At 36.8% G+C, this 26,272-nt stretch overlaps 2 protein-coding genes across 11 annotated transcripts; both read right to left on the bottom strand.

The window, feature by feature from the left end:
* Nucleotides 1–394: 394 nt before the first annotated feature.
* LOC147406746 (LRR receptor kinase BAK1-like) lies at nt 395–14,514 on the bottom strand. Of its 2 annotated transcripts, XM_086434938.1 has the most exons (12): nt 14,204–14,514; nt 13,835–13,940; nt 13,443–13,575; nt 13,270–13,341; nt 9,127–9,270; nt 2,921–2,992; nt 2,718–2,789; nt 2,514–2,626; nt 1,908–2,039; nt 1,484–1,825; nt 1,010–1,404; nt 395–912 (listed from the first exon to the last, which is right to left on the bottom strand). In XM_086434938.1, exons 2-12 carry the CDS (start codon nt 13,929–13,931, stop codon nt 598–600), a joined length of 1,887 nt encoding a protein of 628 aa, XP_086291064.1. In that variant the 5' UTR covers nt 13,932–13,940; nt 14,204–14,514; the 3' UTR covers nt 395–597. The 2 variants fall into 2 exon arrangements, with proteins under 2 accessions (XP_086291064.1, XP_086291065.1); XM_086434939.1 differs by lacking the exons at nt 9,127–9,270; nt 14,204–14,514 and having other exon boundaries at nt 13,835–14,180.
* Nucleotides 14,515–17,088: 2,574 nt separating this feature from the next.
* On the bottom strand, nt 17,089–26,266 carry LOC147406745 (putative MYST-like histone acetyltransferase 1). 9 transcript variants are annotated; one of them, XM_086434935.1, is made up of 8 exons: nt 25,898–26,264; nt 24,643–24,693; nt 23,102–23,311; nt 22,534–22,602; nt 21,902–22,063; nt 21,702–21,795; nt 21,133–21,205; nt 17,112–17,169 (listed from the first exon to the last, which is right to left on the bottom strand). In XM_086434935.1, the coding sequence occupies exons 3-8, from the start codon at nt 23,132–23,134 to the stop codon at nt 17,127–17,129; spliced, it is 474 nt and encodes a 157-aa protein (XP_086291061.1). In that variant the 5' UTR covers nt 23,135–23,311; nt 24,643–24,693; nt 25,898–26,264; the 3' UTR covers nt 17,112–17,126. The 9 variants fall into 9 exon arrangements, with proteins under 9 accessions (XP_086291058.1, XP_086291055.1, XP_086291059.1 ...); XM_086434929.1 differs by lacking the exon at nt 24,643–24,693 and having other exon boundaries at nt 17,104–17,169; nt 21,128–21,205; XM_086434936.1 differs by lacking the exon at nt 24,643–24,693 and having other exon boundaries at nt 23,102–23,184; nt 25,898–26,266.
* Nucleotides 26,267–26,272: the final 6 nt, after the last annotated feature.

Below are 26,272 nucleotides of genomic sequence, written 5' to 3'. Positions count from 1 at the left end.
TATGATTTTTTTTTTTTATATACTTTATTGTCTTAAAAAGTTAAAATGAAATGAGACAGATATAGCATTACCATTGGAGAGGCTCTTAAGATGGGAATCTGACCCACCATTATCATGGTCCTCTATACAAATCTACAAGGTCGAAAGTCAGGTCACCTGATGCCATCCAAAGTAGTTTATTTTTTAACAACAGGTAAAAACTTCTATAGTGATTTGATGGTTATGATCACCTTAAAGAATTGATGCTTGACCTTGATAGTGCGTCTTGAGTCTTGAGTCCTACGCATGTAGCTCTGTTTAGAGTAGAAACAGAACGAAAAATGGCATACATTTGTTCCCTTCACGTTACAACATGACCAAATAATGGCAGAAGTAAATGGGCAGCACAAACACAGATTTGAATGCTCATATATGATAGATTTCATTTTTGGATACAAAGATGGGCTTACAGAAGACTAATAAGATGAGAAAAAAAAAAAGAAAAATATGGAAATGGAGAAGTGGGGAATACTTTTTCTTTTTCATTTAGTTTTCCAATTCAATCCGTTGTTGCAACGACCCCAAATCTTTGGATGATAACGATCAATTGTGACGATGTCATCTCGGGCCAGACAATTCATCAGCATTGAGGTTAGGGGTAGAGTCGACTACCCATTCAGTGATCCATTGTGGGGGGGGCTCAACCTCCGGCAGAACCACCTCCTTCTGCTGCCACTCCTCCCATTTCTCTGCCAAGCCTTTACCTTCAATCATTCTTACCACTTCTGACATCTTGGGCCGATCCATAGGTGAGTTTTGTGTGCAGAGCAGTGCAATCTGGATCACCTCCTCCAGTTCAACCTCATCATAGTTGTTTTCCAAATCGGTATCAACCAACTTGTCCAATTGCTTCTCTTTCAGAAGTTCTTTCACCTGTGAGAGTACACGAGTCAGATAATTTTATAATCAACCTAACCAATATATATGCAAAGGCAGTATACCAATATGTAGGAAAGCAGTATGTGCATACCCAGTCGAGCAACATAATATCTTCGTCGTTCGCAAGACGAGCAAGATCAAATGCTTTCTGTCCAGTTATAAGCTCTAAAAGCATGATCCCGTACCCAAAAACATCAGTTTTTTCTGAAGACCTTCCCGTGGCGAGGTATTCCGGTGCTATATGTCCAATTGTGCCTTTTACAGCGGTGGTCACATGGGTATCCTTGTAGTCCATAAGCTTAGCCAGCCCAAAATCCCCCACAACTGCCTCAAATTCATCATCTAATAAAATATTTGCCGCTTTCACATCACGGTGAATAATCTTTGGTTTACAATGATCATGCAGATAGGAGAGCCCTTTTGCAGATCCCAATGCAATACGCTTCCGAGTTGGCCAATTAAGTGGGGGTTCGGCTGGTGGGCGTTCTACAAGAGAATGAATTCATGTAACACAAGTAAGGAATTACTGCGAACAAGAATGAATAGAAAGGCTACTATGTTGTACCTCTTAAACGTGACGCAACACTTCCATGAGACATGTAGGGATATATAAGCAGCCGTTCAGTCAGGGTCATGCAAGAACCAAGTAAACGAAGGAGGTTACGATGCACAGCCATGCTTATCATCTCTACTTCTGTCTGAAACTGAAGCACACCACCTGTCGTACGCTCTTCTTTTAGTCGTTTTACTGCAACAACTGTACCATCGACTAAGCGTCCCTTGTAAACCTTACCAAATCCACCTTTACCCAGAATATTTTTGTTGCTAAAATTATCAGTTGCAACTTCTAATTCTCGTAGAGAAAACCTTTTAAGCTGGCCAAGATGAAGTTCGGGATCCACTTCGCCTTCAAAAGAGATGTAAACAAGTTATAATACATTCCACAATATAAGGTTTCAATTTACTACTCAATAGGATTAAATACTAACCTGGTATATCAAAGAAACGCTGTTGTGCCTTCCGTAGATACAACCATGTAATCCCAATTGCAGGAGCAGCAAACAGTAAAGCAGCACCAGCAGCCACTACTCCAGCAAAAGGTCCAGTGCGAGATCTAAAATCTGACATTGAACAAATAGTATATAACAGTTTGATCCTTTCATGTACTCTGAATAACTCATAACCAAGAAATGGCATGTAACCCCCCCACCCCAGTAATCCTTTCGATTTTTGAGGTTGTCAAACCCAAAATTTATGATCACCCATCCATTTCATCTGGAAACCATTGAAATGTACCAAAAAGAGGTAACGAAAAATAATTGAGGAAGACAAAACCTGGAAAGAATCAGACTGGATTTTCTTGACAAGTTGGGAAAGCTATCACACCCCAAAATCCTAGCACGCATCCCCATGATTTCGTGAAAGAATTTTGGGGTGTGAAAACCATTGTCATGCCCAAAAATCCTAACACACATACCCATGAGTATGTGTTAGAATCTCAAGGAGTGACAAAAACACAATAGTACAAAATATGAACATCAACTAATATACAATTATGAATTACCAAATAAGAAGAAAATTAAAAATAAATTTACCTTTACGTGAAGAAGCTGATGTTGGTGGGTTAAATGGAGGAGGTGGAGAAAATTGAGATCCTTTGCATGGCCTCTTAGTATTTGGGCCACAGAGATTCGAATTATTATCAAAACTACAATAAGACAAGGAACCAACAATCAATATACCACTTGCAATCAGTTATCCAAAGCCACTTCATTTCACATAACTTTTCTGCAACTGACCTGATGGGAGTAAATAGTGAAAAGGAACCATTGACTGGAACCTCTCCTGATAGATTGTTGTTCGACAAATCCCTGCATGCCACAATGTAAAACATTAATAACAGCTTCTAGCAGACAAACCCGTACCTTCAAGATGAAATAAAAAATAAACGAGACCGATTTCTAAATGAGAAAAAAAAAAGGGAGATCAACTGGATACTCACAAGACCTGTAGACTATAGACGTCAATTAAGGACAACGGGATTGAACCCGACAGGTTGTTGTTGTTAAGCCGGCTGTCCTTCCCCATAAATTCCAGCAGAACTCAATTAGTCCCAAAAGAGCAAAATGATAATGAATGCATCTAATATGTCATGTATACATACATGCATATATTGGAAAAAAAGTTCAGATTTGCACCAAGAAGTCAATTCACTGGCAACTTGAATTTCAACCCATGCAATGTATGGAAAAAAAAAATTTTGACTTCAAGTAGTAGTCTTTCAATATTAGTTCAAGAAAAGGAAAATTTGCATTTTAAAATCAAAGAAGGAAATTTTCGGACAATTTTCTTTAGAAATTCAATTTTAGTTTCCCTCCCTTTTGTTCATCGTCTCCTCATGACAATTAACCTTTTTTTCTATTTCCATGGGGGTGAGGTAGCATTTTTCAATAGCAGCGGCATGGCTGCATCCAGGATATTTATTTTAAATAGTTCTCACAACTTCAAATTAAATCAGAAAAGATTTACTTTTTGAATAAAAAGATGGAACATAAGGTTATTGGAAAATAGAGTCTTAATTTTAACACACCATACAGCTTTAGATATAATTGAATTGTGGGATTCATTTTGGCGACCCCAAATATTTGGGATAAGGCAATCATAATGATTTATTTGCAAGGAACACTCGGGTCATCTTCAACAAAATGAAGCATAAAACATTTTTATCAGTAAAATTGTCTGATCACATCGAAATAATGAGACTGCACCACATTTGAGAATCATAGCTTCATTTCAAACTCTTTACGTCATCGGGTATAATTGAATTGAGAGAAATCTTAATTCATTAATTACTAAACCCTAATTAGGCTTTAAAGGTGATTATAAGGTCTAATAAGTGGAAAAGACTAAAAAAGACAAAGACATAAAATAGAGTTATTCAACACGTCCTCAAGTTGGTGCGTGGATATCAGCAACACCCAACTTGGACAAGACACCTTCAAAGGCATTTTTGCTAACACCTTTAATAAGAATATCAACAAATTGCTAAGATGTAGGAACAAAAGGAGTACAAATCTGCCCAGAAACAATCTTTTCTCTAATGAAATGTTGATCAACTTCGATGTGCTTCGTTCTGCCGTGCTGAATCGGATTTGCTGCTATGGTAATAATTGATTTATTATTACAATATAGTAAGAAGGGGGTCGTCACTGGAAGAAACAAATCAGTTAGTAAGGTCTAGAGCCACGACAACTCACACACTCCAAGTGTCATAACTCTGTACTCTGACTCAGCACTGAACCGAGAAACCATATCTTGCATTCTTACAACGCCAAGTTACCTCCAACTTTAGTACAGTAACCAGAAGTGGACCGTCAGTCACTGAACCAACATAATCTGCATCAGTCCATACCTCAACGCAAAGATGACTATAATTACTGAACAAAATACCTCAACCAGGATATCCCTTAACATATCTAAGAATACGATAGACAGCAGTAAGATGAGATGTGCGAGGAGAGTGCATAAACTGGCTTACAACACTAACAGCATAGGCAATGTTGAGACAAGTCATAAATAAGTGGATCAACTTTCCCACAAAAAGCTGATAATGGCCAATATCTGGCAAGCACTCCTCCTCAGAATTACCCAACCTATGATTCTACTTAATAAGAGTATTGGTAGGACGAGAATCAAGCTGACCAAACTCATTGAGTAAATCAATAACATATTTACGTTGAGAGATAAAGATAATAGAATGGGACCACGCAACCTCAATGCCCAAATAATAACGAAGATTTCCAAAGTCCTTAATATCAAATTGACGTCCTAAGTGAGATTTTACCACTGCAATGTCATCACCATCATCTCCAGTAAGGACAATATCATCTACATAAACAATCAGAGCGACAGTTTTTCCCTGGGAGTGACGTAGGAAAAGGGTATGATCAGTAGAACTCTAATGGAAATCAAACTGAAACATTACCTTAGTAAAGCGCTCAAACCATGCGTGAGAAGACTGCTTCAGTCCATAGAGAGAACAGCAGAGACAACAGACATGACCAAAGAAGGCCATTGCAAGAAAATCAAGAGGTTGGACCATATAGACTTCTTCTAGAAGATCACCATTAAGAAATGCATTCTTGACATCTAACTGAAAAAGGGGTTATCCTCGAATAGCAGCAATAGAAAAAAAAACGCAAATAGTGGTCAAAAAGAATTTTAGAAGAGAAAATTCAAGTCTCATAATGAGAGCTTGACATATATATATATAACCAATAATAAGTGAATGGACAAATATGTCCTTACAAAGAAAGAATAGAAATAAACTAATATTAGAGAAACTGAAACTAACTGTTCTAATATTTCCAATACTCCCCCTCAAGCTGAGGAAAATATATCAACTAGGCCCAGCTTGGCAAGATGAGAATTAGTAGCAGAAGGTCCAACAGACTTCGTAAGCATATCGGCTAGTTGATTTGAAGAAGAAACAAAGACAGTCTCAAGTGCACCAGATCGAACTTTCTCCCTGAGAAAGTGAACATCAACCTCGATGTGCTTAGTCCTTTCATGAAGGACTAAGTTGGATGCAAGCATGACAGCAGATTTGTTGTCACAAAACAACGAAGAGGAACCAACAATAAGGAATCCCAACTCTAACGGCAAAGATCTAAACCAAAGAAGCTCACATGTGCCAAGAGTCATAGTACAATACTCAGCTTCAGCAGAAGAACGAGAAACAACACTCTGTTTCTTATTTTTCCATGAGATAAGGTTACCACCATAGAAAGTACATAAACCAGAGGTAGATCTCCTATCTGTAAGAAAACCCACATAATCAGCATCAGTGAAACAGGACAAATGTGGCTGAGCAGTATACAAATAGAATAGGCCTAGACTAGGATGAGACTTCAAGTAGCGAAAGATACGATACACGGCATCAAGATAAGAGGTACGCGAAGCATGCATAAACTGACTGACTACACTAACCGCGAAGGTCAAATTCGGTCTCGTGTTAGTCAGATAGATCAAACGGCCTACGAGTCTCTGGTAAGATAAAGGATCAGATAAAAGTTCCCCAGATTCAACATGAAGACGAAGATTCTGATCCATTGGGGAAGAGGCAGGACGACAACCAAGTATACCGATGTCCTGAAAAAGATCCAATGTGTATTTGCGTTGACATAACGAAATACCACATCGTGAGCGGACTACCTCTATCCCTAAAAAATACTTGAAAGGACCTAAGTCCTTAACCTCAAAGGCACCCCAATATCATCTTTACCTTGTCAATTCACTATGTATCATCTCCTGTCAAGATAATATCATCTACATACGCTAGCACAATGGCACAACGACCATCCAATCCTCAATGAACAAAACAAGTATGATCTGAGTGGCATCTGGTGAATCCCATAAACAAAATAACTTTTGAAAAACGATGAAACCAAGCTCGCAGAGACTATTTCAGGCCATACAGAGATTTGAGAAATCGACATACCTTCCCACAAAGATTACACTGTAATTCAAATGTTTGGTAATACTAGTAACAGAGATAAGATTAGTAGTAAGTTGAGGAACATGCAATGTATTAATTAATGTTAGAGAAGGTGTAACAGAAAAATAACCTTGACTAGCGATAGAAGATAAAGAACCATCAGCAAGACGAATCTTGCAATGACCAGAACAAGCACTATAGATTTGGAACAGGGAGGACATACCGGTCATCTTATCTAAAGCACCATAATTAATGATTCATAGTGAGGAAGTGGTGGAAACACTGTGTGCAGATGCAAAGGTACCTAAATGAGCGGAAGTAGAGACCAAATGAAATGAAGTCTCCATCTGATTGAAGAATTGCCTGAACTTGTCAAGCTCAGCCTGGGACATAGATACCGACTCTGAAGAGGAAGTACTAGCTGAAGGGAGAGCCTGATCAGAAGTCGACTAAGAGACTACATGAACTGAGGATTAGTCAGACAGTTGACGTTGCTGATTAGGACGACCATGAAGAGCATAGCAACAAGCCTTCACTTGCCCCAACTTTCCACAATGATCATACTTATGTCGCTGACTTGTAGGTAGAAATCTGCTGGGAGGTTGAAGAGAAGGTATGCGAGCAAACATAACAGAGTGGTCTCCAGAAGAATGGGGCAGGACAGTTGTACGACGACTCTTATCAGCTAAGACATAAGAATACGGAGTCTGTAAATGAACTCTTGCATACTCAAACTCATCCCGAAGACCGGCTAGAAGCTAAAAAACATGATTCTTATCTAGAATCGATGCATATAATGCCTCATCAAGCATAGGACGATGAATAAAAGGTCAACTCTTCCCATCGAGCACGTAGCTGTGATATATAGGTGGTGGCTGAAGAGTCATCTTGTGAGAGGCGGGAAATCTCATCTCTAAGTTAAAAATCCGACCATTGTTTTGACATTGCAAGTAGATACTCTTTGTGGAATCCCATATCTATTTTGCAGTCTTGGAGAACATAAAACCAGCCATAATATGTGGTTGCATAGATGTAACCAGCCAAGAACGGACCATAGAGTCATTAACATATCATTGGGGGTAAGTAGTGTCGGTCGGTATAGGTTGTTTATCAGTCCCTGTGAGATAATCAATCTTTCATTTTCCACCAATAAACATTTCAACCGATCGTGCCCGAAGAAGATAATTAGGACCATATAATTTCAAGGTGGTAATTTGGATGCCTGGAAAATTAGTCGAATGAGAGGGAAAACCGTCCAATCCATCACTATTACTGGAGATCGAGGAAGATGTCTCGAAGGCCATCAAAGAGTCAATGTGTTTGGTTTGAAGAGAATTTAAAAAAGAAAACTGATCACAGCACTCTAAAGATGGCAATACACGATCGAAAAGGTGTGGAAGGTGATCAAACGCTGCTAAATGTGATAAGAGCAGCCATTAGTTCAATCGTAGGGCACCAAGGAGCAGTTTTGCCGCTGCCATATGCTTCAAATAACAACTTCTTGTTGTTACATTTACACCTACTGTGATCATAGCTCCCAAACAGCACCACTATTGTTATCGTAGGTCACGTAGGTGTCAAACAGCCAAGGGGCTGTAGCCACAAGTCTCTATGGATGGTCCAATGGCCATCGTTTGACTTAACAGCCACAAAAAAAAAAAAAAAGCAACTGTGATGTTACCTTAGGCTGCAATGTATTCTAAAACTCCTATTGCATGGTGCAATAAAAAACCCTTGTAGGGGTGATGTTTGAATCTAAGACCGGAGGTGTTGAAGATGGATGTAAGGGAGAAGAGGGACGATGGAGTTTGTAACAAGAAAAAAGGGAGTGACGGAGGTGGGAGGGGGGGAGTGATGGAGATAAACTTTGATACCAAATTGAATTGAGAGAAATCTTAATTGATTAATTACTAAGCCCTAATTAGACTTTAAAGGTGATTACAAGGTCTAATAAGTAGAAAAGACTAAAAAGGACAAAGATATAAAATACTCATAAAATAGAGTTATCAAACAGGTATAAACTGTTTATGATAAGATGTCACCTAATCATTCCCCAGAAGTCTTATGTCCTAATCATGTTGTTAATTCACAGTTTCTTCTAAATTGAACCTACCAACATTTGTCATTAGGGAAATTATGGCTATATAGGTTATCTCCACCACTCATTTTGAAATTTAGTATGGATGTCCAGATGACCAAAAGATTTTCACAAAAAATAACTTCAGATACCAAAAGAGAGAAAGTGGATTGAGGTTCAAGAAACGATCTTTAAGTCATGTTCCTTAAAAAGATATGAGCTAAACTAAAACTGAATTGATGAACACTTCATGTTCTCAACCTGAATAATTGGGATAAAATATATGATGAGGATGACTAACAAAATATATTATTAGATACAACATTGCCATCTATCATAAATTCTAATTTAATCAAGCTTGTAAACCATGAACTTCTCTGTGCCTGAAGTAATCCTTGTGATAAAACCTCCCTCGAGGAATTTTTGGCCAAGATAAAAGCTCCTAGGGATGAGAGGCCAATAACTCTGCAATATGCAAAGCAACTATACTAACCAAGACTTGAGAAATGCTCTGTCCAACCTATATGTTGGTTCCATAGTGGGAAACCTCCTCGTTAACATCATACAAGAAGTATTGGAAATAAACTAATAATAATATATTCTAGAAAATGAGGTGAAGGTTTAGTTTTCATACAGGAAACGCAAGTTCTTCAGTTTGCCCAATGTGTCTGGCATATGATCAGTGAACATATTCATGTAGAGATCCAAGCTCACCAATTTTTTCAGGTTCCCAAGTTCAGCAGGAATTCGTCCAGATATGTTATTACTATAGAGCTCCCTATACAAAGGAAGGACAAAAAAGCAAAATCAATGCTTTGTACATCAAAACAGTAGCATTGTAAAACAAAACAATACAATAACTTCTTAAAAATAACCTTATGCAAACTTCTGTTTCTAAAACATATACCACCTTATTTTCAACGTTAGTAATTCCTAAAAATGTCTCACATAAAGCTCCCCTCAGAATAAAGAACTAAAATGTTGTACAATGTAATTATTAATTTTTGCACACAATATATATATATTTAAAAAGAATATGAGATATGTACAATTATATGAGCAATCCAGCATACGGTGCCGCATCGATCACAAAACAAAAGATTCAGAAACTTGTTTACACATTTTCTTGCACATCTTGAATCCTTCAACCGATAAACTGTCTCTTTTTTTATAGAAGAAAAAAAAGAAACAAGAGAAGGTGATCGAGAGGACCACCTTAGAAGAAAAAAGAAGCAAAGCATAAAAAGAAAATAAATAACATAAGAACAAACTAAGAATCTCTCTACTAACAGGATCCCACCTAAACAAGAAATCCTTACAGGGAAGATCTTAAACTCTTTAAACAACCTGTGCCGGAAAAACAAGCTAATAATGCTGATAATGGCTTCATTGATATCCAGCTCCTTTCATTAAAAAACCTGCTTGATCCTCTCCTACCAAATGCCCCAGAAAACCGAGACTGGCCCACAGGAGGAAATAACATAGAGGAAGATTAATGAGGGATTTGAGCCTCATAAATTATTTTATTTATTAACTCTAATTTATTTTGTTGTGAAAATGATTTTGGCAGTATCAATTATTTCACTATTATATTTTCCTTCTTTGAGGGAGTTTAGATTGGAGGCTTAAACCTCCGAGTGACGTCTCCAAATAGTGGATTGGCTCACTATAGATCCCTAGGACATAGTCATCAGTTTAAGACAAAGAACCTCGAGGACAAATTCGGTGATACTTTTCTCTTATCTTTGCCTGTATGTCCATTTCTTTTGGATTTATGTGCATATTCTAGATTAATGTGTGTATGTGGGCAAATGTTGGTGCGTTTCACCTCCAAGAATCATGGCATGTATGTGACAAAAAGAAATAAATAAATAACATAAGAACAAACTAAGAATCTCTACTCACAAAATCCCACCTAAACAAGAAATCCATATAGGGAAGATCTTAAACTCTTTAAACAACTTGCACCGGAAAAACAAGAAGCTAATAATGTTGATGATGGCTTCATTGATATCCTGCTCTTTTCATTAAGAAATCTGCTAGTTAATCTCCTAACAAATGCCCCAGAAATTTGAGTCTGGAAGGAGACCCACAAGAGGAAATAACATAGAGGAAGGTTAATGAGGAATTCAAGCTTGATAAATTATTTTATTTATTAGCTCCAATTTATTTTGTTGTGAAAATGATTTTGGCAATATCAATTATTTCATTATTATATTTTCCTTCTTTGTGGGAGTTTAGATGGGAGGCTTAAACCTCCGAGTGGTGTCTGAAAATAGTGGATTGGCTCACTATAGATTCCTAGGACACAGTCATCAGTTTAAGATGACAAACCTTGAGGAAAAATTCGGCGTTGCTTGTCTCTTATTTTGCCCCGTATTTGCATTTCTTTTGGATTTATGTGTGTATTCTAGATTAATGTGTATGTGGGCATGTGGTGGTGCATTTCGCATCCAAGAATCATGGTTGTCATTGAAGAATCTCAAAGAATCAATGGCATGTACAACAATTTGACATCATTTGTGGGAATTTATCAAAAAAAACAAGCTATGATACGTCCACTTTCATCTTTGCTGCAAGCAGAGTAAATTTAAATTTCTAACATGCTTCTACGACCAAGCCTCGGTCAAAGCCGAGTCGCAAAAACTACCATATCTAATCATTTTAGATGACATGACAACCGAACTCTTCACCATGCTAATATGTTGATCTTAACCGAGGCATATCTCCATGCATCTATAGTAGGATCCAAAAAAAGTAGCATCACTACATCAAGAAAAGAATTCGTGATTGCTCTCAAGTTAAACTAAGGTTTTCTACTTGGCCTTTGATCAAACGCTTAAGGTGCCTTCAACAATATTGGAGGGGAAAAAAAACAAGAACTTCCCCTCTGATTGCCAAAATTTAACAAGGTCACCCCTTTGCAAGAAACAAGATGCCCGAGCTGCATAGTGTTTATCCCATTTTCATGTGAACGTACATTCTTAGCTACTTAGGGATAACCCCCTTTGCAGACAACAGGTCATCCAAGATGCCAAGTGTTCTCCCCTGTGGAAAATGACCATGCACTCCAAGCAACTAATGGTTCACCACGCTATTGTAGGCAACAAGTCGTCTGAGCTATTAACGGTTGCCCCATTGGTAAGTGAGCATGCACTCTAAGCTATATAAGGTTCACTTCCTTCGCAAACAACATGTTGTTCTTCTTGTTAAGGGTCCATCCCTTGGAAAATGATCACACTCTGAGTTAAACAGGGTTCATCCCCTTGGCAACTGACAATAATTACAAATTGTACAAACTTCGCCCCTTTTGTAGGCAATGGGAAATCCAAGTAATTAAGAGTTCATCCCCATGGTAGGTGAACATACACTCTAAGTTGCACAAAGCTCCCTTCTTTTGCAAATAGTAGGTCTTCTGAGCAATTAAGGACTCACCCTCGTGGCAGGTGAGTGTACAATCAAAGTTGCACAGGGTTCCCTTTGTAGGTAATAAGTCACTCGAGCTACAAATGGTTCACCCCTTTGGAAGGTGACCATGCACACTCCAAGTTGCATAGGGTTTACCAACCCTTTGGACGCAACAAATCGTCTGAGTTGCTAAGGGTTCACCCCCTTGGCGAGTGACCACGCGTTCCGAGCTGCTTATGGTTTCACCTTTTTTGTAGGAAACAGGTCTCACCCTCTCTACAGATGACCAAATGTTTTGAGTTTCTAAGGGTTCTTTGAAGTGAAGTAAAAAAATCATTCCCTCAATTGAGGAGTTTCTTTGAGTAACAAAATACAATCCGATTAGAATCGAACTCCCCGCGTTGATAGACTACGACAAATACCATTGGCATTAATTTTCTACAAAATTCCGAGCATATTAAAGCATAAAATAATTGTCCAAAAAATTCCACGGATGTATGAAGGCATTAATGTGACCTAATTGTTCACAAAAAAACCACGAGCGTTTGAAAGCATTCAATTAGTATTAAACTACCCATACCTGAGAAAAAATACAAATGAGACAAAGAAGGGAAGAAGTAGGTAGCCTAGCTTATATTTTATTATTTGCAATCCAAGGAAATAGTAGATTGGGTCTCTCTAGAGCTTGAGGATGTAGTTTTCGGCTTGGGGTAACGAACCTTGTTAAAAAAATTCTCATGATTCTCTTGTCTCTCCTCTATTTTTTGGATTTTTGTGTGCACATGTGTGATTGTATGTTTAGAATCAAAGACTGAGGATTTGCGTTGTTGAGGGAGAATCTTGAGGAAACGGAGGCATTTTCTCCCTCCAGTTTGATATTAAAAATCTACTTCTTTTTTAAGTCAATGTGTAGCCACCGTGTCAGATACCTCTGAACCATGTCGAACACTGACACATGTTTGTGTCCTTGTTGCATAAAACATAAGCCTCGATACATTGATAAGAAAAGGGGAAAAAATGGAAAACTATGGATGAAGGGAAAAAATGTTTAGTTGACATACTATAATAAAGCATGTATTAACATGGAAAAGCAAGCATAGATAAGTAAATACACTTACCCGCAAATTCCCATATTATTTATCATCCCACCTTTGAAATAATTGAAGAACTATCTTGTAAAATGAACTTTTATACGACATTTATTCACACTAAATTTGAAGGATTCCCATATCTTTCAGCACTAGGAATGGATATGAACTTTTAAAGTTCAACATAAACATAGAGTCCAAATAATTGCTACGAAAATGCAAGGAATTCTAAAAATGAAGGTGAAAACACACAAACATATGTAGGATATAGCAATACTTACAAGTACTGCAAATCTGTAAGTGAACTAAGTTGTGAAGTCAGTTGACCGGACAAGGCCGCATTTCCAAGATCACTAAAACAAGACAAGTGAAGATAATCACATTCACCACCATGTATGCTATACCAATCATAAGCATTTAATATTGCAAAAGTTATGGACAATTGCTTACGTACATCCTTATAACTTTGTTCTCAAGGTTGCATGTAATATGAAACCATGTGCAGGGATTCGCAAGTGTAGTATCCCAACTTTGTAAGACGTTTGTAGGATCGTTTAAGTTGTTTTTTAAGTTACCCAATGCATCACCTGTTAAAAAATTCAAGCATAAGAACTCCACTCACAAATATTCAGGGATAAAAATGTAAATAATCTCAAAACCAAGATACTATTAACCAAACAATTGGTGTATTTTCAATTTACCAGGTGAAGCCATTAGAGATACAGAAGGGACATCTAGAAAGCTTGGGAACTTAAATATCCTAATATGTTCTTTAAATTACCAAATTTGCAGGTTTTGGGATAAATTTCGAAAAAAAATAAAAACTAAACATAGCAAATAACTTGCCTTCCTCATTTGCGTAAATCGATCTCAGTGGATGACACACGAGGATCAACAAGAGCAGAACCGAAGTCACGATCTTTTGATCGTCCATGTTTTTCATGCTTCTCCACTAAAAAAAAATTCTCCTTTGAGTTTACTTCATTAATGGTTTTTTCAGATCCAAAATAACAAATTCCAGTTTAAAACACATTGAAAAACCATAGATCATCGTTTTAATGGCAGAGAAGAACAAATTATCCACTATTTTTCACGAAGAAAACGCCAACCGAATCGAAATCCAAATCCAAATCCGATCTCGTTAGAAAACTGAAAGGATTACAAATAACAGAATGAAAATTGGCTCGACTATCGTTTCGTTTGTGTTTCTCTTACTGATCTCAACTCTTAAGTCTCAAGTGAACGAAGACTGGAGCGAAGACTGGGACGCCGAGTCTCTCTCTCTCTCTCTCTCTCGGTGTGAAAAAGACCACAACAGCCGGGTCAAAGATACTAATTAGGGTCCACCACTGTAGAATATTTTGGTGTCCAATATAACTCTAGAGTTTAGAGACGATGACGGCTCAGATTGATAGAAAATAATTTCAAAATAACAAAAAGTGAAGTTTCGTAGCAGATCAAGCGAACCCATCATCAAGATCTTCTTCTTCATGTTTCTCGTTCAGAGATCTGTAAGAAAAATAAATAAATAAATCTCGTAAAAGTCGTTCGAAGGAGAGAATCACGAGACGCGATACAGAACGAAAATAAGGTCTAAAATCAGATTTTGGGATGGGATCGGTGTACGTTAGTCCAGTTTGAGGCTTTGAGCCGCTCAAACCGATTCGACTCAATCCCACCAGACCAATTCAAAAATGGTTGACATTAATAATTGAGTTAGCCTAGCCTGACTTAGTAAGATTTCAAATCCTACCTTAAAACATGATCCTATCCAACAGGATTGTAGAGGACGAATTTCTATGAATTTTTATATAAAAAAAATATCAATAATATCTTTAAAATGTTTTTTTTTATCATTAAATTTTAATTTTAAATTTAAGAATTTGATGGGAGTTCAATAGTTCTCCATTTTCAAAAATTTGGATTAAACTCAAAAAAATTATTATTTTTGCTATGAGATATTCCATATTGAATTGCCAATTTGGTAATTCATTTAAGCTCAACAGCCCTTAGTAAGATTTTTGTATGAAAAATATTTCTCTATTTGCAATTCAATGTTAAAACCTTCTAGAGATTTCATGGGAAAAACTCGTATTAAAAATAAAATAAAACAAAACAAAACAAAAATCATTTTTAACTTTATCAGATTCAAGTTGTCCAAGACCAAGATCGAGACGTATTTGCCCAAGTCGTCTCGACATTAGACATGGACGAGACGGACAGACAAGTCAATTTGTTTGAACAAGATTTAAGACTCTAAGGGTATGTTTGATTGCATGGAAAGTCACTTTCCATGGAATTTGAAATCCATGGAAAATTAGTTGTGGAATATAGGTAGGGTTGGAAAATCAAATTCCATTGTTTGATTTCACTTGGATAAAATCATGAAAAAAATATGAGAAAAAATAAGAAGAGGAGAAGGAGGATGTGGCGACGACGAGGGCGACGGTGGCGGTGGCTACTACGACAACGATGGTGGAGGCGGTGGCGGCGACGACGACGACGACGGTGGCGGCGACGACGACGACGGTGGCGACGGCGACGATGAAGGTAAGTGAGGAAAATAGGGGGAGAACTTGGTGGTGGTGGTGGCGGAGGAGGTGAGGGATGGAGAAGAAGAAAAATAAGAAGAGAGAGAGAGAGAAGGTGGTCAAAGACGGAACCGACGGCGATGACGACGACGACGACGGCAAGGTTAGTGTAATGGTGGTGGTGGTGGTGGTGGTGGTAGTGGTGGTGGTAGGGAATAATTGATGATGGAAAACATGGGTGGATTTCATTTTCCCACCATATGGGTGGGAAAGTGAAATCCATGATTTAATGGACTTTTTGAATGGGGTGGAAAATGAATTCTATTTCCATGTGCAATCAAACACTTGAAAAATGTCATTTTCCATGGAAATTGATTTTCCACCTTATTTTCCATGTGCAATCAAACATACCCTAAGTTCATTTTTCAAATTTTGGATCGAGACATCTCAAACAAATTGAAAAAAATTTCTAAGACAATTTGGTATCTAGCATAGATGAGATGAGACACAAAATCGAGTTTTAAAACCATGCATGAGAACACATTGAGTCATGTAGAATCCCAAAATATATGAGATGACACTCTTTGGACTCAACCCCGACATGAATATTTGGACCACCACTTGGTGGATCCACATTAAAATTTTGACTAATCCATCATTTTTAGAGTCATGCCAGAGTGACATTGAAATTGACTTCATTTCACTTATTGGTTTGTAAAGAAATCATATATGCTTTTAATTCGTATTTAGATAAAAAAGCATATATGATTCTCCACATTCATGTCAATTTTAATGTTACTTCAGCATTTTCTGTATTTTATGCATTGAATCTACACATTTTTCATCACCGAACATAGTCATAACGAAAATAAAAATTAGAGAATTGCTATAACCCACCAATTTTTTACTTATAACACACCAATCCATATGTTAAAAAAAAAAAAAAATTCTTAATTTTGAAAGGATAGGTGTGTTGTAAATAAAATGCTTCCTAAGTCAAAATCGTACCCAAGTCAATGGTCCTACCTTAACCAGGCGTGAGTGAGACTGTGATATGATCCACGTTGGACACATGAATATACTTCATCATTTCCTCTTCTTATTTTTCTACGGGCAGAGGACAAAAAAGGGAAATTTCTTGGCGTTTTCCTTTAATTAAGGACCCCAGCCTTTACGTTATGCAAAAGATGGTCAATAATTCAGTTGTAGAAAAAATCTGTGTAACATTTATTCCGAATGAGAGGCTGTTATCAATTTTCATTATAAGATCACAGACAATCAAATCAATTAGATAGCTTTTACAATATGCAAACATTTCCAAAAACTATAAGGAGTTAAAAGGGTAAAACCTCGAGATGAATCTCTTAAGATCAACCTTGTTTATAAGGCAGGACCTCCATGAGTGACGAGCAGCTTTTAAATGGCAATCAAGAACCGCATGATCTCTACAAATTGAATACTAATTTCCTGCAAAAAACAATTATTGAGCAAACCCAACTCCCAAATTATCACCTCAAAGAAACAAGTACAACTCGTAAAGAAAAAAAAAAAAGGCTTCTCTTGCAGGAATGCTGAAACCATTACTGTCAATCGATAGCTTCAGCACCTCAGAAGCATTTGGAGCTCTCATACCAAATGTTTAATCCTGCACTGATGTTTCAGCATTTTATAATTCTAACAAAAAAAACTACAAATGAGAAAAATTAACGACAGCAATTTCAAGGGAAGTCTTAATTGAGTACACAAGTCCACAAGGCAAGTGTGAGTGTGATTTATTGAATAGGTGTACCATAACACAAGAAGAAATAAACATAACAACAAGGAAACTTATGGTATGTGTGGAGGGGTAAAATTGTCTCCTATCCGGATCGTCCATTCACACCATCAATACGCAAATCGAGGTGGACACGTGACATCATTTAAAAAGAGTTCTATCTTATTAAAGAAGATTTCAAATTTAAAAGGATTATTCTCATTGTTATGTAATTGTTAATTTGGATAAGGGGCAAGATGGTCAATTGCAATTAATTAGGGTTAAGACTCTAATTAGGGTTTTTCTATTTAAAAACCTGGAAGCTATTGTAAAAGAGGAAAGGGAGGAGAGAAAAAGAGAGAGGAGGCTATGTAAATCTGAGATCTATAGTGAAACGGCTCCCCGAGCCCGTAGACGTAGGCACGTTTGCCAAACCACGTAAAAAATCTGTTTTCTCTATTTTATTTATGCTCTTTTTATTATTTTGTGGATTAAATGTCGAAATCATGATCAATGTTGATTTATCCCAAAATCGGCATCCACAGTATGCCTGGGATAAAAAAGACCAGTTCACTCTAAGAAACAAAGACCAGAGGTACAGCAAATGACAAATAGAAGGGAACACAGATGGGCATTCAAATTCGAATGGTATTGGTGAACATCCAAACCATGCATACCCACAGGGGGTGCTCGCGATCATGATTTTTGAGAATTTCTAGAATAACCCTAGTAGTCCAGTATGCTTTGTAGCTCCTCTTTCTGAGGTCAGAAAGTAGCCTTTCAGGTGTGCCTGCTTTGCCTTCCTTCTTAGAAAGCTCATATGCTGTTACTATTACAATCAAATTAGGAACCATTTTCACTCACATCAAGCTCCACATAATTAGTTATGACCTATCAATTCGATTTCTTAATTTTCCTTATGCCAATTTATAAGTTGCATTCAACCAAGCAAAGACGAACAAAAGCAGATATGGGGAAGTCTATCTTCCCATTCATGGGGAGGGCAAGATATTTTACTTTACTACTACGCATGTTATGCAGCCTGCATAGTATTACTATTAAATTTCAACATATTTCCACAAAATATACCGAAATATTTTCATTTCTACAAGGTCCAACATAAAATTTAACCGACAGTTTCTTTTTGTGATTATTTTGATGGAAATCTTCCAAGGAAAGGAGATGCACTAATGATACCATCCTCCATGTCGAAGCACATTATTCCCTTGGTCCAAAACGTTCCAAGTGTTTAACAGGATGCTCTTTGCTGATTTTGTTTTTAGATGGGGACTCCTTGCTTTTGTAGCGAGTGGGGATTTGTAATGTGGGCTTTTATGGTGTTTGGGGTTCGGTTTCTTATTCCTCTTTCCTAGGGTGTTAGCTTGCTTCGTAGGTTCCTTGACCTCGATAAAGTTCCCTTCTTTCTTGTATTTGAACCCTCTTCTAAGTGAATTCCTTTTACCTATCAAAAGTAGTCCTTTAAAGTATGTTGCAAGTGTCAATTTTCTTAAGGGTTGCCATCCATCCAAAGGATTCAGTCTTAACGGGTGGAGATGAATTCCAAATATTCTTGAAAGGTATAGATGTGGGCAAAGTTTTGGAAGATATTGATGCTTTAATGGTAGAAGTGAGGGTGAACCATTCATTGTTGGGAGAGAATGATCCTTACTGAGCATGCCACTTGTCTTGATGGATCAATTGGAATTGTATAGCTCCCCTACTCCCCAATGTATAGGTTCTAAATCCTATATTATAACCTAGAGGAAATTGGAGAAATGGAAAAGAACCTACCTCTGTACACTACAGGAGGCCAGAGTTGGAATGTTAGGGTTTTCAGGACTTACTTTTGCACCCCGAGCTACTTTTAAACAGAGGCTTTGTAGCCCATTTTCCTTCCCTAAACAAAGGTATTAAGAATCTCACAGGTAACTCAATTATGCCACTTTTTAGTTCACAGTTTTCATTTGATTAGGGCATGCTTGATAGCGCTTCTAAACTCAGCTTTTGATGCGTTTGCGTCAAAAAGCAAATTTTGACTCGCTGCAAGAAGAAATGGTAATATAAAAACATGAAAAGAGATAACATGGAGAGTCACATGGGAAGCATGTCACCATAAATAGATTTAAAATAAAAATAAAAAATAAAAAATAAATTGTAAGAGGAAAAAAGAACAAATTGATAATAAGCATAGAAAGATGGATAAAACCGATAATAAGCATAGAAGAAAGGATCTTTTTGTAGGAACCAAAAATCATTTTCCTTGGGATTAGTAAAGTTTCCAAATTGAAGCATTGGGATCTGGTTCAACCCGATTCAACCCAAATCAATGCGGATTGGATCAAGCGTTTAATGGGTAGGCCCCTAAGCCGAACATACAATCCAATGTGCTCAAGCTAGGTGGATCGGCCAACTAGGCCGAACCCTCAATCCAACGTGATCCACAATAGGTGGTTCAGCCATCTAGACCGACCCTCAATTCAACATCCTCTGTACAAGGTGGTTCGGCCAACTTGGCCAACCCCTCCTCTTCACATTCTTCACTATAAGGTTCAACCAATGAGCCCCTTTACTATAAGGTTCAGCCAATTCACCACCTTCTATATGGTTCAACCAATACACACCTTCTATATGATTCAACCGATGCACACCTTGTACCGGGTTCAGCTAGTATACTTTCTACATGGTTTGGCCAAACATGCCCCTCTACTCATGTGAGATACGGACAACAAGTCCCTTCACACTAAGTGGTACAGCCACCAAGCCAAAGAGAAACTCATGCTGAAACTAAAGAGGCACTTTTATGCCATGTAGCACAAATTACACACGGTGCCTAAAGGAACCACGAGTACATAACTTTACTGAGTCAACTCAAGAACTAAATAGTCACCGAGTCAAAATGCTTACACATTTAAGGCCACTCCTCATGTAAGTTACAAGAACTATAAGGAGTGGGTCTTCATTGTCATCAATGCATCATGGGCATTAACTTCCATAAATGATGGACAACATGAGAGAGAGGTTACAATTGAGTTTACTACCTCCTTCAATGAGTCCAACCTATAAATAGGGAGACTCCTCCAACTAAAGCCTCAAGGCACAAACCACACAAAACTCACTTACTCTTGTTCTCTTCTTTTTGCTCTACAATTTAACTAAGATCTAACTTGATCATCGGAGACTCCTTGGCTGGCACCACACCAATGTCTTTTCAGGTTAAGGCGACATAAGACTACGACCAAAGACTTAGAAGCTTCATCGAAGAAGACAACTGGAGTTGTTCATTTATTGTAACTTGTATCCCGAGGAAGAGGTTCTCATTTTGTGTAAAGTTTATCTTAAGGAAGTGCTGATCATTTATTGTAACACATATCTTGAGGAGTGGGGGATTCAAAAAATACCCACACTTTTGATGGATACACTTTACATGGTGTAAAAGAACGATAGGAAATAACATATCAAAAAATCAGTAGAAGGTCAACTTAAGCCCACACAGATCCAATATATTGGTCACCTATGAATTTGATTATTTAAAATGTACTCATTTGAGTACAAAGCGCAAGTGGAGGAAATAAATGGCCTAAAACTAACCTTTTCAATTTGCTAAGATATTGGAAGGAGAGGAATGCCATAACCATGAATGAAATGGAGATGAACACTAATGATAACATCCTCAATTTTAAAGCAAATGTTCTTTCAGGTCCGAAACATTCCAAGAGTCTAAGGGATGTTCTTTCCTATTTTGTTTTTAGATGGGATTCCTTTCTTTTGTAAGGGATGGGAACTTGTACGGGGATTTGGTAGTGTTTGGTTTTTGTTTTTTTTTTTTTTTTAATTCCTTCTTTGCTAAGGCATTACCTTACTTCTTGGTAGATCGCACTGACCTCCATTGAGCTCCTGTTTTGCTTGTATTCGACTCCTTATGAATTCCTTTACCTATAAAAAATAAATAAATAATAATCCTTCTTTAAAGCAAGTCGCAAGTATTAATTTTCTTAAGGACTATCATCCATCCTAATGCTACGATTTTAGGGATTCATATGATTTCCAATATTATTGAAAGGTATAGGCATGGGCAAAGTGTTGGAAGATATCAATGCTTTAAAGGTGAGGATGGATCATACATTGTAGGGACAGAATTCAGCTATATGGGTTTCATGAGTTGTACACAGCTTTTGTTTGATTATGTTCCGAATGTCATGAATTGTCCAGTATTTACTGGTGTGCTTTGTTCCAGTCATTCTAAATCTCAAGACGTCTCACCCAAAACATTCCATGATGGAACAGTACTTAAAGAAAATGAGTAGATGTGAACTCTCAAATATCAATAGCTATGCCCACATAACATAGAGTCTATTAGTCACTTAAGAAATTTGATCATTGTATGTATTCATTCTGATGAGAAATGAGAAATAAATGGTCAAAAGCTTACAGAATGCAATTAGAAATTTTCCATAGCCCTTTCTTTGATAGGGAGGAAGAGCTAGAATGCAAGACAAATTATAAGATTCCACTGGATTCTTTTCCTGCATCATTAGATAAGATATTAAGCGATTAGTCTTACAAAATGCCCAACATGAGCAGTAACGAAGTGTTTAGAGCTCATATATAAGTAGTAACAAAAATAATTACCTTAGAAAAATATCCAACCATATGGCATCCTCGATCATCACAATCACATAGAATGTAAAATAGAAATAAGTCCACATCATTAAAAAGAGTCTTATGATTAAGAAACAGTTTAGCCAAATAGCAAAGATTCTGACAGTACACTCTGTTTTTACTGCCATCAACCTGTTTCAAATGTTAAGTCTTAGAATTAAATCAATTGCAAGAGTATAGTTTCATGGACAAAACAAGAATTACAAAACATGCTCATAAAGCTAAAATGAAGCCTGAAACTAAATCATCATTAAAACAGATCAAAAGTTGAAAACAGTGTGCATATTTAGTTTTTAAAAGAGAAACAGGAAATTATATTTGGTGATATGATTAACACCAATAACTAAAGAGTTGGTGGAGGATACACTCACAGCCTAATCTTTCATATTTAATGTTCTATATTACATAATTGACAGAACATATTAAGAAAGAGAAGAGACGCGATACAATTGAAGAGAATGCCTTGTACAACTTACAAAAGAGAAGAAAAAAAGAATGCCTTGTGTACATTCTCATTTTACTATATCATGATGAGCAGTGACTCAACAAACCCAAAAAATAAAAGTTTGCAAGTAAATGTTAAAAGTGCAATGAGAACTTGCCTCAAACACTGACAGTGTGCCACTACGGTAGATCTCATTGCCTGGGGGATGTTTTAGATCACACTTCCTCTACAAAAAAAAGTATAGCACACGTTACTTGTTAATAAAGACTTTAAAAACAGATAACAGTAAACGTCAAAATTTTCAAAAGAACGAAGAGTATCGATAGTCCCATGCATGCACAAACAACAAATATTGAAGAATGAAATCTTCAGGTTAGCATAAAAGTCAATACAAAAAATTAGAGCTTTATTACACCAAAAACAAAACGAAGGGTGAGAACCTTAGATCCCAAACTTATTTTGCAACCTAAACCTTAGAAAAATCTTATTCCTCTTAAGATCCTACATCATTAAAACAAATGAGCTGGGAGAATTTTGTGCAACATGAGAAAATGCCCAATTTGTCCAGTGTGGGGAAGGGGGAAGGGGGAAGTAGGCAGTAGGCAGTGAGAGGATAATTAAAATGTGACGTAGACTCGAAACTCAATACTACAATACCACAAACTTATGATATACTACAACTTCCCAAATCTATATAAACAAACAGAATTCAAGGTGTAGCTCACCAAATGTCTCTGAAGTTGTTCTTTACGCTGCATGAAGTTGAGGCAGAACTCACAAAAATTCAGCTTCGGAATGTTGTTATATCCTGGTGGAAAAGGGGAGAAATACCATGTTTCAATCTCGTATCTCCCAAGTTCTATGGTTGTAATATTTTTAACTTTTGTGATCTTTTCATGTTTATGCAACTTGGCAGCACCAAACTCCTCATGGTCCTAGATACAGAAATTGATGCCTTCATATTAATTTAGAGTAAAATCCAAGAAGAGCACAAAATAAAACAATAAGAAAATACGATAAATATTTGATATAATGAAAGATGCAGAGGATTTGTAGTTGCTTGATTTTATGCATAATTGTGTTATTGTTCACTCTACCATTTACAACAAAATATAACTTAATCCATTTGAAAAAATATATATATACATAAGGGGAAGGGAATGGTTGGTGCTTGTGGCAATGAAAGGATAGTCTAATGAAGCAAATGCAAACAAAAAAGGCCTATGAAGTAAAATGCAAATAAAAAGAGTATATTAAGAGCACAACAGTTAACTTACTTTTGTACAATAATACATACAGCACTGAAAACTAATGCTAAAAATCTGACCGTATAAAAAATATATATACATAAGAGGAAAGATCCTTTCCTTCAACGCTTGCACCTTATTCAAACAGGGTGTTGAAAATTTTTATATATTAGGCAGGTGTACACCCTTTTAGCGCCTTTTACTAAGGTGTATGCCTTATGGGAATGTGTTGTAAATCTTTTTGTTTTCTCCTTTGTTTCTGTAGTGTCAATCACCATCTAATAGTCCTTACAATTATACAGTTTTTTGGGTTTTGTTATATATCATCTTTTCTATTTTCCCTAATCTCTACAAGCCCTAGTCAAATGCAATTCCAAAAATCACTAACTCTTCTTCTTCCATTTTTTTTTTCTTTTTGTTTCTTCCTCTTATTTGATTTCGCTCTCTATGTTGAACCAATTCCACTTCTTCTAGTCATGGAGGGGTTCTATGATTTTTTTTAACCAAAAATATGGTTGTGGTATTGTGTTAAATGATCTTGATGAGTTTGGTATTTGGATCTGAATATTAAACTTTGGAATGTAAAATTATTCTCTCTTTTTCGTTTTTTCAATGCAAACACCTTATACCTCCATGCATCAAGACCTTGGCTAATGAAATGTAGCATTTAAAAACACTGATGTCACCTACCATTTTATGAAATATGTGATATGGCTAAAATAGGCCTGCAATTACCTAAACATCGCAGTAAAAAATCATATTGTCAGCCATATCACTAATCAAATGCTTGTAGTGTCTCTAGTACCTCAAAATGCATACAAGAAGGGGAATGAGAACAGTTTGAGGTAGGACCTCAGAAAACATATGTTGAGGAATTACAGATCCACAAACAGGTCACAACACTTCTTGATTTCAATATAAATATCCTTGACTTCGAAGGTAATAACAAATAAAGAAAAAATGTGTTGTTTTAGATGTTAGAAAATGCAATTAGTGATAAAATTTGAAACAAAAACCACCAGAAGTGGAAACGTTGTCCTCCCATGATGCGTCAATTTTGATCATTTTGCCTGTCAGCCGTAAAAATAAAAATATTTCAATTGAATGCAAATGAAATGTGTAGAATATTGGGTAAAAGAAGAGAAGTGCAACAAACAGAAATTAAAATAACTTCGGCAAAAGTTGTCATCCTTAGAAAACACGTAACTTTAACCAATTAATAGAATAAGTAACAAAGTTTTCTAGGCCTTCACAGCAAAAATGAGGAGTCCTCAAACATTGGCAAAAAAGGCTTGAACTACAGAAACAACTAAAGAATCATTCACACAAATCAATTTGTATAAAGCAATTCCTTCCCCTTCACCTTCACATCTATTACAGACTCTAATGAATCAAGATCAAGTTGTTCAAGCTTAACCCACTCATCAAGCCTCCGGTCAAGTGCTAAAAGAAAAAAAAAATTCATTTCATATCTTTTTTTACCGGTAATTGGTGCAAATCAAATTGATATGCCTCCAAGATCAAGTGGTCAACAAACAAAAAAAATAAGAACTAAAATAAGTCAGGAAAAATGTTCCAGACAAAGATGTCATAAATCTTCAAATCCCACCATGGCAATGGTATAATTAACTTTACCCAAGAATCCAACTAACAAACTATCAAATGTATGACCAAGCTCTTTCCCAGATCTAAAACAATATTTTTTTAGTCTTTTTAATAAGAATTTGAAGTTTTACACTCAATCAAGTCGTTCTGCTTCTTTCGCTTCTCAAGGATTGAACTCATGAATCTTCAGCCCAAAACCCCAATTCTAACCCAACAAGACAATCAAGAACAAAAAATCTTCAAAAGAAAGTGAGCAAAAATACAACTGGCCTTACGTTTGCCAAGATCAAAATAATACTCTTTTATATTATCTTCAGCGGCCACTAGCCCTAATCTTAAAGACAAATATCTTCTCCTAAAGAAAAAATTGTACAATAAAAAAATAATAATTTCTACATTGTGGGTGCATCTACCCAAATTCACAAATCTGTGTTTTAGTTTGGTTCATAGCAGACTTAACAATCCCAATTCCCATACTCTTGAGCCCAATTTTTCACCAAAAACATAACTCTAACCCTAAAAGATTCAAATTTAGAACAAAAACCTTCTTGAAAACCTAAACAATGTTATATTTTACATAATTTCAAATGTTATCTTCGTTTCTCTGATTATTAATTTAAAACTAAAACCCAAAAAATAGAACAAAGAATCAGGAATCAAGGGGCTTACACTCGGTGTAATGGACGTAAAACTCGTAATTGTCGCGCTTGCGCCCATCAGACTGTACTTTCCGCCGTTCGATGATCTTGGACGGATGGTAATTTCCGTCCATCCGACGGCACATGATGTGTACTCCGACCTCCAGTTGACGGAAGGCGAACTTTCTTCTCATCGAAGAACTTTCTTCCGGCAGGTTTCCGATGGGATTTTGGTCTGTGCCAGAGGATCAAATCCTTCGTATGGATTTTGGTTTTTGTAGAGATTACGCTTAGGGTTTGAGGTGTTATGTGTTGTCGTTGGTGGTGCGTTCTTCGAACTCATTTTCGTTTTCAGAGAAGAATGCGAGCGAAACGAAGAACTAAGAAGACGATGGCTGCTCTCGGG

This window comes from Akebia trifoliata, chromosome 3, assembly GCF_017979445.1.
Source record: "Akebia trifoliata isolate Shusen 1 chromosome 3, ASM1797944v1, whole genome shotgun sequence".
NCBI lineage: Eukaryota > Viridiplantae > Streptophyta > Magnoliopsida > Ranunculales > Lardizabalaceae > Akebia > Akebia trifoliata.
The sequence above is the reverse complement of the archived record's forward strand: the minus strand, read 5'-3'. Positions and strand labels throughout refer to the sequence as shown.